At 40.8% G+C, this 15,466-nt stretch overlaps 1 protein-coding gene across 1 annotated transcript; it reads left to right on the top strand.

Annotated features, from left to right (window-relative positions):
* Positions 1-3,889: 3,889 nt before the first annotated feature.
* trib2 (tribbles pseudokinase 2) lies at positions 3,890-13,459 on the top strand. Its single transcript, XM_079888814.1, has 3 exons — positions 3,890-5,072; positions 5,722-6,014; positions 11,403-13,459. Exons 1-3 carry the CDS (start codon positions 4,803-4,805, stop codon positions 11,872-11,874), a joined length of 1,035 nt encoding a protein of 344 aa, XP_079744940.1. The 5' UTR covers positions 3,890-4,802; the 3' UTR covers positions 11,875-13,459.
* Positions 13,460-15,466: the final 2,007 nt, after the last annotated feature.

Below are 15,466 nucleotides of genomic sequence, written 5' to 3'. Positions count from 1 at the left end.
TCTTAAAGGAATAGTTCACCTAAAATGAAAATCCAGTCATCATTTAGGCTACTTACTACCCTCATGTCTTTAAAACACTGTGACTTCCTTTCTTGTGTCCAGCACTGTAAAAGTAACCTGCAATTTAGTTTGAATGCTTTTTAAATGTGAAAAAAATAACAAGATTTTCAGTGAACAATTGCTTTGTCTATTCCTCACACAAATCTAGTGTGGCTTTAGAAGACATGAAACCCATTACACAAGTTGTATGGACTTTTATGATGTTTTTTTTTTTTTTTGTCCTTTTACAGCTCCTGGTTTCCATGATTTTTCCTTAAATCCATGTGGGTTTGAAACAACATGAAAGTGAGTCAAATACAACAGTTTTCATTTTGGATGAACTGTATAACGTTTCAACTGTGGGGTACAAAAATATGTCAGTCTACCCACCATTCAGTGTTACACACAATAAACACTGTGTGAATGTACCAGTGGGAGGTACAACAATGCCATTCATCCAAAACACACAAATAAAATAAAAATAAAAAATCCCCTTGATTCCTCAATGTACTCCTCCAGTGCATGTAATCAGTTTTGAAATTCAACACCAACTCGTAAAAATCATAACATTGAGCAACAAAACTAACAAGACATGATGCAACTGGAACAAATTACACAGACATAACAGACAGCATTGAGTTTGTGTCACTCATCAGTCAAACTCTCAGATCACTGCGGTAAAACTTACATCACTTCATCAATGTCACACCAAATGAACGAGTATGATGTATCAGTTCTTGTGAAATAATGTGGCAGATATATGAGTCATATCTAAATATGACTTCATGGTCCTGATATTGCAGGGTACAACAAAACATAACATACAACATAATCTTGAGTGATTATGGTGAATCTTTTTATATTTGCATATATATAATTGTATGTATACAATATACTGTGTGTATAGCCTATATTTGATCAAAAATACAGAAAAAACAGTAATATTGTGAAATATTATTACAATTTAAAATAATTGAATATACTTTAAAATATAATTTATTTCTGTGATGCAAAGCTGAATTTTCCTCAGCCATTACTCTAGTCTTCAGTGTCACATTATCCTTCAGAAATCATTCTAATATGATGATTTATTGTCAGTGTTGGAAACAGTTGTGCTGCTCAGTATTTTTTTGGAATCTGTGATACTTTTTCAGGATTCATTGATCAATAAAAAGTTAAAAAGAACCGCATTTATTCAAAATAGAAATCTTTTCTAACAATATAAGTCTTTACACTTTTTTATCAACTTAACACATCTTTGCTGAATATAAGTATTAATTTCTTTCAAAAAAGGAAAGAAAAAAATTACTGACCCCAAACTTTTGAGTATTTTTTATTTAATTTTCAGGATGGAATATGATCAGGACATATCATTTAACCTACATGTTGACATTTACCCTGAAATTAAATGGATGTCCACACATCTGTTTTTTGTTCAGAAACACGGTAAAGCATCCTGCATGTTTAAAGCAGAGAACAAGAGAACAGACCTGCTATTAAAATGTGGGGATTTAACCTCAGTCACCATCTGGCCAAGAATTTCATTACTTCTGCTTACATACACTTCCTGCTTGGCGACCTACTCCTTCTTGCTATTTCCCACATTTTAGGAAAATAGTTTTGTGAATTGTGTGCATTAGCAGTTTATGTTGCGTTTCCGTGAAATATACAAAATATAAAAATATTTTATTATTTAAATATACAAATCACATTCGTGTGAGGAGGATTAGTAGCCTATCGGATGATGTCATTACTTATCACTTTATTATAGATGTAGCCTACACCACTAAGAAGACTTACATCTACGCTAATGTTAGTCTTTCTGTTTATTCCAAGGTGTACTGTAGTCAGCCGGATCCGGGCCGTATCCAGATCAGATGGAGGACCTGCACCTAGACACGACCACAACACATGATGTAGTCAGCCGGATCCGGACCATATCCAGATCAGATGGAGGACCTGCACCTAGACACGACCACAACACATGATGTAGTCAGCCGGATCCGGACCGTATCCAGATCAGATGGAGGACCTGCACCTAGACACGACCGAAACACAGATCAGATGGAGGACCTGCACCTAGACACGACCACAACACATGATGTAGTCAGCCGGATCCGGACCGTATCCAGATCAGATGAGGACCTGCACCTAGACACGACCACAACACATGATGTAGTCAGCCGGATCCGGACCGTATCCAGATCAGATGGAGGACCTGCACCTAGACACGACCACAACACATGATGTAGTCAGCCGGATCCGGACCGTATCCAGATCAGATGAGGACCTGCACCTAGACACGACCACAACACATGATGTAGTCAGCCGGATCCGGACCGTATCCAGATCAGATGGAGGACCTGCACCTAGACACGACCACAACACATGATGTAGTCAGCCGGATCCGGACCGTATCCAGATCAGATGGAGGACCTGCACCTAGACACGACCACAACACATGATGTAGTCAGCCGGATCCGGACCGTATCCAGATCAGATGGAGGACCTGCACCTAGACACGACCACAACACATGATGTAGTCAGCCGGATCCGGACCGTATCCAGATCAGATGGAGGACCTGCACCTAGACACGACCACAACACATGATGTAGTCAGCCGGATCCGGACCGTATCCAGATCAGATGGAGGACCTGCACCTAGACACGACCACAACACATGATGTAGTCAGCCGGATCCGGACCGTATCCAGATCAGATGGAGGACCTGCACCTAGACACGACCAAAACACATGATGTAGTCAGCCGGATCCGGACCGTATCCAGATCAGATGGAGGACCTGCACCTAGACACGACCACAACACATGATGTAGTCAGCCGGATCCGGACCGTATCCAGATCAGATGGAGGACCTGCACCTAGACACGAGCACAACACATCCCTGAGGTGTCAGCAGAGGTTGTGTCAACTAGACTCTCATCAAAGAACTCAAGAACTCAGCCATCAGCACTGATCCTCAAAAACCCGTCTCCCTCCCGGTGTGATGACTCTGATCTTAAACCAGATGGAACTGGATAATATTCTGATTGTTCTAAACCAATCTGACTTCTGACCTGTGATGCTGCCTGAATCATGATCATACACTGTTCGCTCGTTGGACAGAGGAGAACTGGCCCCCCGACTGAGCCTGGGTTCTCCCAAGGTTTTTTTCTCCATTTTTCTGCCATTCTGTTTTGGTTCCTTGCCACTGTCGCCTTTGTCTCCTTGCGGACATTTAATATTCAACAAAATTATTGATCTGCCTGCATTGACACCATTATATGAGAACTGAACTGAGCTGGACGATGACATCAGGGTTTTCTCCAGAGCGGCTATATATATAAACGAACTAAATTAATAACTTTTTTACAACAAAAATGAACCATCACTGAACAAGCTGGACTATGACCCTATTTTCTTCTAGAGACAAACTTTGTTGCATTATTTTCCTGTTAACACTGTAAAGCTGCTTTGAAACAATCTGTATTGTAAAAAGCGCTGTGTAAATAAAGGTGACTTGACTTGACTAATATTTAACAAAAAAGATTGTGTTTGAAATGTGTTATGTTTAAAAGATAGCTGACGTTTATCTCAGGATGATAAAATGCGCAATACGAACCCGCAAAAGAAAATGACAGAAATGTATAGATATACAGACAGTACTATGCTTAATTATAATAGCAATAAAGTTAATCAGGTAATTTTCGCTTCATTGCACAAACCAACTGACATCAAAGTCCCTTTAACGTTGACATTTAACACTCTCCTCCCCTCCTCCTCCTAGAATTCACCATATAGTCAGATTATTTAGGGTGCTTCAATTAAATCCAGAGGACAACTATTATCTCACATGACTGCATGGATGGCTTGCTTGCACACTGTGGATGTGTCAGCATCAAGCGAGCGGCCAATGGGAGAGCGTTTTGGCCGTGACGTCAGGGGGGCTGGTCGTGCGCGTGGAGAGCTCCAGTCAGTCCCGCGAGCGCAGTCAGTCAGTCAGTCAGTCAGCTCGTGTGTGCAGCTGACCCGCGCGTTCAGTGGACTAGATTCCCAGCCACGTAAGTAAGATGATGATGATGAAGGTGGTGTCTTGTTGCTAAAACAAGGGATAGGCCCGGGGAGAGCGTCGGCCGTCCCTTCTTGCCTTTGTCCAAATCAGATCCATCCGCCGGAGATCGTCGGAGTTTAGTTGCTCGCGAGGAGGAGGAGGACATCCACTTCCCAGGCGTAACAAAAGGCGGCTCGCGACCTGGAGGAAATTTTTCCTAGCCATATTTGGTAGATGCATGGACATGATTCGCGTGGAGGCCCGCTTGAAAGCACACGGAGCGCCCTCTCAGGATATCTGAACACAGCTGGCACTTTTTTGCCTTTTAATTTAATGCAAAAAAATCCATTCTTTACCTGCTGCACGCCGAGCTGCACTGCATCGACCGTGACGTCACAACCTTTACATTATACCGCGCCGATACATTAATTTCGAGCTCTTATCACAAAACCGTGCTTTTCTTTGAGTGCACAGTGGTCATAGAGGTCACAATTCGTGCATGCACGTCATTGCATTTGTGCTCAAATGACGCCACATTGTCATTGCAATTAACGCACATGCATACGGTCATCAGAGTGAGCATTAAAGTCAAGGGGAATCGCCGCTGCCTTCATGCCCAGTGTTAAATAGAGGACATCTGTCTGTCATTCACTTCCACCTCCCCTCTGAGACCGTCTAAACCCTCCTGATCTGGACGAACCTCCTCCTATACTCATGAACATACAGAGATCCAGTCCCATTAACATTTCGCGTTATGGGAGATCGAGGTATAAAGCACACGACTTCGAGGAGCTATCTTGTCTAAGGACTACAGAATCCAGCCAGAGTTTTAGTCCCAATTTAGGATCTCCCAGCCCCCCTGAGACCCCTGACTCCTCTCACTGCATTTCTTGCATTGGAAATTACCTTTTGTTGGAGCCCATTGAGGGAGACCACGTCTTCAGAGCCACCCACCTGCACAGTGGGGAAGAGCTCGTGTGCAAGGTAAGAAACACACTTATGCATGTTATTTTGTAATGGCACATTCATGCAATTGCATCAGCTATTGATAGGGACATAAGCATGACATGCATCTGGCTTATTACCAATGTGTCATGTGATACATTATCAAACGAATGGCCTTCCTTTTGTGATTCTTCAACAGTGATATGAAGTGATGAAAAAAGCATGAGGGAATACCCCTGAAAAGTGTGTGTGGATGCTTGCTTGCATACAGCCATGCATTCATTCGTGCAAGTCCACATGACTTTGAAACATAAGACACTCTGAATGGGCTGACACGGGCAAAGAGCCATTAGCGAAAACCTCTTATCTTCTGATGAGAGAATGGCCTCAGATGTCCACTGCAGTTGTGTTATATTTAGCCCGTCTCTCTTTTAGGTGTCTGTTACTAAGCAACATTAAAATTCAATGTATGTTTTGGGGACTCTGAAATGCAGCAGAGGTGTAATGCCTTTTGACTCTGAGTCTGCGCTGCCTGGGTTTCCATTCTTTTGTTTCAAAATTATCCATTGAATCTAATGATACCAATACCAGTGCTCTTGTCTTGGGGGGCTAATACCTTTGCACTCCACCTGAGATGTTGGAAAATCGATGATGACTTCTAATTGAATTCAAACTGCTCTCTCTTCAGGTGTTTGATATCAGTCGATACCAGGAGTCCTTGGCTGCTTACTTTGTGCTGGGCACCAATGAGCACATTAACCAGATAGTGGAGATTCTTCTGGGGGAAACACGAGCGTACGTGTTCTTCGAGAGGAGCCATGGTGACATGCACTCTTTCGTTCGCACTTGCAAGAAGCTGCGAGAGGAAGAGGCTGCCAGACTTTTCCATCAGGTAGCATCAGCGGTGGCGCACTGCCACGACAACGGCCTGGTCCTCAGAGACCTCAAGCTGAGGAAGTTTGTCTTTAAGAACGAGGACAGGTAAAGAAGCCACTAATAAAGTTGTTGCATTCAAACAGAACATGTACCGTCTTTAAAGGGAGATTTGTTTAGCATGGAAAGGACATTATTTTCATACTGTGATTGTAGCATGGTAAATATCATGGTATATTAGATTAACTTGACAAACACAGTTGGCGTATTTCCTATTGAAACAAACATATTGAATGGTTAGTTCACCCAAAAATAAAAATTCTGTCATTACTCACCACTTCAGATCACAAATGAAGATCTTTTTGATGAAATCTGAGAGCTTTCTGTCCCTCCATTGACAGCAATGCAACTGACACTTTGACGCTTCAAAGAGTTCATAAAGAGATCGTAAAACTAATCCATATGAGTTGAGCAGTTTTGTCCAAATTTTCTGAAGAGACACGATCGCTTTATATGAAGAACCGATTGAATTTAGGCTTTTATTCACCTTTAAACATTGATCAGTGAACATAAACAGAACCTCAACTGAACCTGCTTGACATGCGAGAATGAACCTCATTGGTTCTTGCTGAAGCTCAAACGTGCTGTGTAACACGAGAATGAACCTCATTGGTTCTTGCTGAAGCTCAAACGTGCTGCGTAACACGAGAATGAACCTCATTGGTTCTTGCTGAAGTTCAAACGTGCTGCGTAACACGAGAATGAACCTCATTGGTTCTTAGAGAAGCTCAAACGTGCTGTGTAACACGAGAATGAACCTCACTGGTTCTTGAGGAAGCTCAAACGTGCTGCGTAACACGAGAATAAACCTCATTGGTTCTTACAGAAGCTCAAACGTGCTGCGTAACACGAGAATGAACCTCATTGGTTCTTGCTAAAGCGCAAACGTGCTGCGTAACACGAGAATGAACCTCATTGGTTCTTGCTAAAGCGCAAACGTGCTGTGTAACACGAGAATGAACCTCATTGGTTCTTGCTGATGTTCAAACGTGCTGCGTAACACGAGAATGAACCTCATTGGTTCTTGCTGAAGTTCAAACGTGCTGCGTAACACGAGAATGAACCTCATTGGTTCTTGCTGAAGTTCAAACGTGCTGCGTAACACGAGAATAAACCTCATTGGTTCTTACAGAAGCTCAAACGTGCTGCGTAACACGAGAATGAACCTCATTGGTTCTTGCTAAAGCGCAAACGTGCTGCGTAACACGAGAATGAACCTCATTGGTTCTTGCTAAAGCGCAAACGTGCTGTGTAACACGAGAATGAACCTCATTGGTTCTTGCTGATGTTCAAACGTGCTGCGTAACACGAGAATGAACCTCATTGGTTCTTGCTGAAGTTCAAACGTGCTGCGTAACACGAGAATGAACCTCATTGGTTCTTGCTGAAGTTCAAACGTGCTGCGTAACACGAGAATGAACCTCATTGGTTATTGCTAAAGCTCAAACGTCCTGCGTAACACGAGAATGAACCTCATTGGTTCTTGCTGATATTCAAACGTGCTGCGTAACACGAGAATGAACCTCATTGGTTCTTGCTGAAGTTCAAACGTGTTGCGTAACACGAGAATGAACCTCATTGGTTATTGCTAAAGCGCAAACGTGCTGCGTAACACGAGAATGAACCTCATTGGTTATTGCTAAAGCTCAAACGTCCTGCGTAACACGAGAATGAACCTCATTGGTTCTTGCTGATATTCAAACGTGCTGCGTAACACGAGAATGAACCTCATTGGTTCTTGCTGAAGTTCAAACGTGTTGCGTAACACGAGAATGAACCTCATTGGTTATTGCTAAAGCGCAAACGTGCTGTGTAACACGAGAATGAACCTCATTGGTTCTTGCTAAAGCGCAAACGTGCTGTGTAACACGAGAATGAACCTCATTGGTTATTGCTAAAGCGCAAACGTGCTGTGTAACACGAGAATGAACCTCATTGGTTCTTGCTAAAGCGCAAACGTGCTGCGTGACACGAGAATGAACCTCATTGGTTCTTGAGGAAGCTCAAACGTGCTGCGTAACACGTGAATTAACCTCATTGGTTCTTGAGGAAGCTCAAACGTGCTGCGTAACACGAGAATGAACCTCATTTTTGCATATCCTCTGAAATATGTCATGTTGTGGAAGTAAAATGGGTTTTGAAGGCATTGCATGTTGACCTTTTAAAAATTAACCTTCCCATATGTTTGGCAGTAAAATTAGTCTGAAATAATCCCAAGTGTGCGTTATGAATCTGGGTGGCCTTCCCGTTTAAGCTAGATGGCAGTTGCCCCACTGGCCAAATGAGTCAGCTCAGCTAGATTCCCTCTGGCTCGCTCGATGGAAATGGAGAACGTTGCCCGGTGTTTAAAATGTGAGCTCGGTGACCTTACTGTTCCCATGCTCTGAGGTCTTCTGCGTCAGCCGTCCACCTTTGAGTGAGTGATTGCAGATGAGCGCAAGTAGACGTGGCCAAGGGTGGTGAGTATTACCCTGGCTAGAAATCAAACACCAAGGGCGCACCAAGATTGGAACCAGAGAGGAAAACGAGCCAGACAGAACTGCATTCTTCAGCGTAGTGGGTTCCTGACCTGGTTATGTCATGAAGGGCGCTCATAACATTCTACTGTCAAACGCTGGAGACCGCAGTGCAGATCGTCTGGAATCACTCCCTAATGTAATAGCGCATGCGTCCACGTGTCCTCCTCCGTTTTTCCTGCTTTCATGTGGGCCGGTGTTCTTTGCAGGCTCTTGACCTGGTGTAACTCAGCTGCGTCGTGGAGCTGTGACTCACATATGCTGCATGTCATTAAGAGAATATTTCCAGCATGCCGTGTTCTCTTTTGCACAGCGCCATTCTGCCGGTGCATGGAAAAGGTTCACGAGTTCAGGTCAGAGAAGGGGCACCCTGTTCATTTCTGACCTTCAGGTAATTTAGGCACCCTGCAACCTATCCACGCAGCAGGATACCGCTTGTCATGAAAAATAACATGACTATTTTGAGCTCCGAGGATTGGATGTTTCGCTGAGACTCAGTGGGCGTACGGTTTCATTCGGATAGTTTCTGATTCAGAATCTGAGTCACGAGGCAGCGTGCAAAAGACCTCGAAGATGTTTTCATTGCATATGTTGTTTTTATGGTTTGTCTTTGTTTGTAACTTGGGCTGTGTGACGCAGCTGAAATCTGTATTTTTCAGACAACTAAGCAATGTCACATGCGCAACAGTGCACATGAAGTGACTTGTATAACTGTATAGAAGTTTGAAGTCTGTAAGATTAAAAAAAAAAAAAAAAAGTTTTAGAAATAAGTCTCATTCGTTCACAGGTTGCATTTAATTGATCGTACTTGCAGTAAAAAGAATATTGTGAACTATTATTACAATTTAAAAAAAGTTTTTTATTTTATTTTTTATTTTATGTAATTCATCCATGTAATGCAAAGCTAGTTTTCAGCATCGTTACTCCAGTCTTCAGTGTCAAATGATCATTCAGAAGTCATTCTAATATGGCAATTTGATGCTCAACATTTCTTATTATTATCATCAATGTTGAAAACAGTTGTGTTGCTTATTAATACTTTTTTGGATATTATGATACACTTAATTTTACATGATTCTTTGATGAATAGAAAGTTCAAAAGAACTGAATCTGAATGAAATATTAAACTTTTGTAACATTATAGGCCTGTTTCACAGACAGGGCTTAGATTAAACCGGGATTAGGGTTTAGATATAACCAGGATTAGGCCTTAGTTCAATCAGGATATTTAAGTATCTTTTATAAATGTGCCCTAGAAAAAAAACATCACTGATGTGCATCTTGAGACAAAACAATGGCACTGAAGATATCTCAGTGCAAGTTGTTTTCTGTTAAAACAGCTCAAACATGCATTTTAGTCTTAAGCCTTGTCCGTGAAACCGAAGTAAATGTTCTTAACGGTCACTTTTGATCAGTTAAATGCATCCTTGCTGAATAAAATGATTAATTTCATTGATTAATAACATTCATTGATTTCATTCATTTCATATGGAAGCTGTTTGGACTGATTCATGAACATGATTTGAACTTACCCTAAACCCTGTTTTTGCATAAGTTTGAATCAGAGGCATTATTAAAATGTCTGTCTTGATGCTCTCATATGTGCAAGATAAGAAATACTGCATCTTAAGACTTTCATCTTAAAATGTCACAGTATTCATTGTGAATATATAGCAGATTGTTTATCATCATCTGTACGCTGCATGTTTTGCATTATTGTGCAAATTACAAGATTACAGTGGAAAAACTAGGATCACAGGGAAATAGTGATGGTTTAAGGAATTCCATCTGTGGTGCTGCATTATTCGTGCTTTTTATAATTCCGAGGATGAATTCCAGATTTCCCTCTGGATTACAGTGGCAGGAATGTCCAGAGGCTATCTTTTATATTGCTTTTTTATGCAAGGGATTTACCATCCAATATATAGAGTATATTTATGCTTTGCTGTCAAAAAGCTACTATCCTATGACTATAGTAGAGGAAAATATGATTTGAAAGGGTTTTATTCATTTTGAATTGACCGATTTCGAAGTATAAAAATGATCAAATTGTTTTTGACCAGCTTATCATTTTGCATAGACATTTGGATACTTTTTGAGTGATCTATCTTGAAAGCCAACACAATCGAACATTTTCTTCATTGTTTTTATTTTAAAACTAACTTTATTTTTCTTGCAACAACATTCTATGTACTATGTTTTCCTCATAGTGTTTCCTCAAACATTCCTCATAATGTTTTCCTCTTTTTTTCACTTGGTTTTATATCTGGAATTTTTTCCATTTCATGTACTTGAAATTTGATAGCTTGTTGTAATTTTTGTATAATCCATCTTGAAAGCCAGCATGACCAATGCTGCGTCTGAAATCGCATACTGTATAGCAGGTACCACATTTGGTTGGAAACGTATTTTGCGACTGTTAAAGTACATTCTGTATAGCATTAATGAAATTCGTGTTGTCATGTGACATGAGGCATCAATGCTTCGCTTCGCTTTCATTCGCAAATCCTCTCCTGTGGCCTCATGGGATAGTAAAGTGCTCATCGAATGCGCACTGCGCTGTTCAGAATCTCGTCGGAAGTAGTAGGTCACCTGGGTACTATTTTATGAATACTGTGAATTCGGACATACTACTCTGCTCACATACTGTTTTTTGCCTAATAAATAGCCTAGCATATAAGTAGGCATATTCGGACAAATCGCAAATGTTTCATTTTGTTTTTAAATCCTGATTTTTTTTTTCCCATTTAAAGCAATTTTCTCTGCTAGTTTGTGGCTCAGTCCTCTTTGAAGGTCATTGATGTTTCCATTTAACTGTTGCATGATCCGTTTTGAAAGCCAACAAACCACGTTTACACTTTATTACGTGCATAACTTGGTCACATATGTTTTTAATGTGATTCTTTATTGTCTTTCCCAGGAGCCTTGTAAAATTGGAGAGTTTGGAGGATACGTACCTCCTAGAAGGCGGTGACGATTCCCTCTCGGACAAACACGGCTGTCCAGCCTACGTCAGCCCAGAAATTCTCAATGCAAATGGCAGCTATTCGGGAAAGGCAGCAGATGTTTGGAGTTTAGGCGTGATGCTCTACACCATTCTGGTGGGCCGCTATCCGTTCCACGACGTGGAGCCCAGCTCTCTGTTTAGCAAGATCCGCCGCGGCCAGTTCAGCATCCCCGAGACGCTAACGCCCAAGGCGCGATGCCTCATCCGTAGCATCCTGCGACGAGAACCGGCAGAACGCCTCACCTCCCGAGAGATCCTGGACCATCCCTGGTTCTCGGCCTCCAGCGGTCCAGCCGCCGCCAACCACGGAAGAGGAGAGCGCGAGTTGGACCAAATGGTACCGGAGGCCAACATGGAAGAAGAACTAGAACAGTTCTTTAGCTGAGCACAAGCTCGTCAGACATTATGCCACGTCCTTTTAGATTATCAGAAAAGAAATACACTCATCACAGTGTTGTCTATCGTTACTTCTCATTCCGTGGAGAGACTTGATCGGTTCTGGCTAGGGTGGCGTTGGACACCCTAAGCTATGACTTCTGGACAAAGCTAAATGCTGATAGCGTTGAGTAATGTAGCAAGACTTCTTCTGGTTTTTCGTTTATTTCCGTTTTCATTTTACGTGGTGCTCACGAGGCGTACGAGTCGCAGTAAGCTACAAACATGCATTACAGCACAGGAGAACGCAGCCAAGGAACAAAAAATATCAGGCAAAACTGCTAAACCGCTCCTGTTTCCAGCTTCGATTTGTCGAAGTTGTTGACCGTGTCTTCGTTTTTATTTTTTGGGATCTTTTCCACGAATGCTACTTGGTTGTCTCAATCTGATCCTCAGTTTATTTTGAAGTATATCAGCAAATCTGTTCGCTCTCCGACAGCCCTCCACTTCAATACTGCAAACATCATGTCATATTTTTTTGTTTCTGATCCATTACGGGTGCATTAAGAAACGATTTGTGTTGCATTAAGCTGTTCCTTTTACTATTATTGCTGCTTTTTTCGCTCTAACCATACCTAAACCTTTTCCGTGAGCCTTCAGAAAATAAGAAACGTCAAGCACTTGACTCGCCTAGGCTTAGAGATCCTCTCTGAACTAGTGTCATCTATTTAACTTTTAGATTTTTTCTTTTGCTGGAGCAAAATGTATCTTTTTTTTTATTTTTATTTTATTTATAATGTAACTACTACTACTATATTTAAAAAGAAATACGTGCAGGGTTTTTTTGTTTTTCTTAACCGCCAGATTTCACGAGTATTGTAGGCGATACATTTGACACAGGACAGGTTGGACTTTTTTATGTACCAAAGTTTGTCCCAAGTAGGAAGGTCTATTTAACGTCAGTGCCAGTAATCGCGCAACCCAAACTCACGCTGACTGTACTCCTTATTTTTCCATTTTTTTGCATTTAACTCCATAAATATTAGACGATATTTCTACGACTACACCGTCTCGAGTACCTCATGTTAACTACTGCCTGCATAGGTCTGTGAAATGATCATGTTTTGAATGGGTACATGTAGACATGTTTCGTCGTATATCAATGTTACTTGAAATCGTGATTTATATCTAGTCAATGGCATGTGCCCTTTGAATGCTTTAGCCTGCCTAGCAAGAGGGGAGTTCGTTTTTTCCAAATTTTTTTTTTCTTGAAGAATCTTACAAAAGATTTACTAGGATTCCAATTGCGCTTTGGAGTTTCTTTTCATCTTTTTTTTTTTTTTTTGTTCTCCTCGGTCATTGTGCTTTTCCCTCGTTATGTAGAAGGAACTTGCCTACCTAAGTTGGGGCTGATTAGGTGCTAATTTTGAAGGATGTTTTTCTTTTTTCATTCATTTTTTTTTTCCCCCTCATGATTTCAAGGGGAGGGGGGAGTGCATGGTGGGATATCTGCCTCAGATGCTCTGATTGTAATGTATCAAATTTTGGTGTTTTGTCCAGATTTATTCAGTAAATAAATTGTGAACTGCACACTGAATGCTGTATCTTTTTATACAATCTCTAAAGCATATAAACACAAATAAACTGGTCACACTCAATCATATTGTACATATTCAAAACATTTTTAAATGTGCATATGTGCGTGCATCCCCATATACAATCCTATTGTCACTAAAGCTTAGAACTGAAACTAGAAGAATAATTACTTCTGTTAATCGGCACAATTATCAGATTGTAACAATAATCTCAAATGGATGATTAATTGGCTAGCCTGATACTTTAATCTGTCATGACTAGATATTCAGGTCTTTTTTTTATACCCATTGGAGTTCATAATTTATAGTCTCTCTCTAGTTTAGATTATTTAATGTGCTTGATCTTCTGGACATTAAGACCTGTGATAACTCTCATGGAGACATCAGTCTCTGACTTTATAATATAAAGCATCCCCCCCCCCCCCCCCAGCAGATTGGTTGATTTCATTGCTTGGCTGCCACTAAATCTGACTAAAGCCTGCTGGGAAATAATCCATCAAATACAGATTAATGTCTTATGCATCGGGCCCATTTTATATGATCTGCAGCTGAGGGCTTGAACTGACCCTGCAGCCTCGGTGTCATGTGCAGTCATGCCGCTTAACACACCGTACATTTAACGCTTGTGGACCAGAAGATGAACGCTGAACCTACTAAAACACTGCCTGATGAATAATGCAGAGGGTTTGCTATATAAGAGACATTTCAGATTAAAATATACTCTTAAGAGCCAATGTGCAAGATCTAAAGCTGTTGATATTTCACACTCAACCCCTCTAAATACATATGCAAATGTGTTCTTGTACAAACACACCTTCACACTTCCAGAACAGGGTGTTTTTGATCGTAGGCAGAAGCCGTGCTGTGATCAAATAGATTAGTGCATTTGTTGTGCCAGATGTGCATATGCCACAATACTTGGCACAAGCTCCACTAATGCATGGAGCATCTGAATTTGCATATGAGCAGCATGCATTTTATCCTCATGAATATTTTGCATGCGTGATCTTGCAGCTGAAGTGCCTTTAAATACCTATAGAAGCACCTTTCAATTTTGATGCGAGTTGCAAGATTTGTTGCAACGTGTAACATTCAAAAATCCACACATTTATATTGTTTGTGTGTGTGTATATATATATATATATATATATATATATATATACATACACATATATATATATATATATATATATATATATATATATATATATATACATATAATGTGGCAAAGAGAAACTGTCCATTCAGAAGCAAGCACGTTTAAGTTTAATGGAAGTTGAAGGATTAGTTGCAACATGCATTAAAGCAACGTTACAGCAAAAGGATTTAATTTCTGATGGGTACAAAGGATATTTTAATATCCTGGGGCTCATTACTCAGACCCCATTTAATAAAGCTTAATACAGTTATTCTAATTAGCATTCGCCTCTGATTAGAACGGGCAATAGTTGTGCATGCAAATCCATACAAAACACCATAGTGTGTTCATAAATAATATTTCTGGAAATAATCTTCTCTAATCACTGCTGAGGCAAAATTGAATATCACACTGTGTAAGACACCATTAGGTTGACAGTTACTGCCCATTGTGCTCCTTTTAATTTGGCCCTGCACCATAGTGTGGAAGTAATGGCTTTCAGTGGGGTGATAATCATCTGGAATATTGTTCATATTACGCCCCCTGGTGGACAAATGAGAATTGTGCCCCATTTTCTACAAATTAATCCCTTGCATCCCATCCAAAAACCATTGTACACGCATGAATGTTCTCCACAGGTGATGCTTCTTTGTTTTTATATTGGTTTAGTGCTACATTTGACTGTCACAGTTGTGTAACCCATTCACAGCTCCAACCCTCCTCTAATCCTCTTTAATGTGTGTTGAGTCTGTATTATACTTTTGTGTTTGTTGTCATTCAGGTTGTCCAGTTAATCTCTCACTGCAGACATCTGGATGAACAGGACACAGCCATTAGACTGTGCCAGAAATATATGTGCCTATATATTT

The sequence above is a fragment of the Squalius cephalus genome (genome assembly GCF_949319135.1).
Source record: "Squalius cephalus genome assembly, chromosome: 12".
NCBI classification, from domain to species: domain Eukaryota; kingdom Metazoa; phylum Chordata; class Actinopteri; order Cypriniformes; family Leuciscidae; genus Squalius; species Squalius cephalus.
This window is presented reverse-complemented; position numbering and strand designations above follow the sequence as displayed.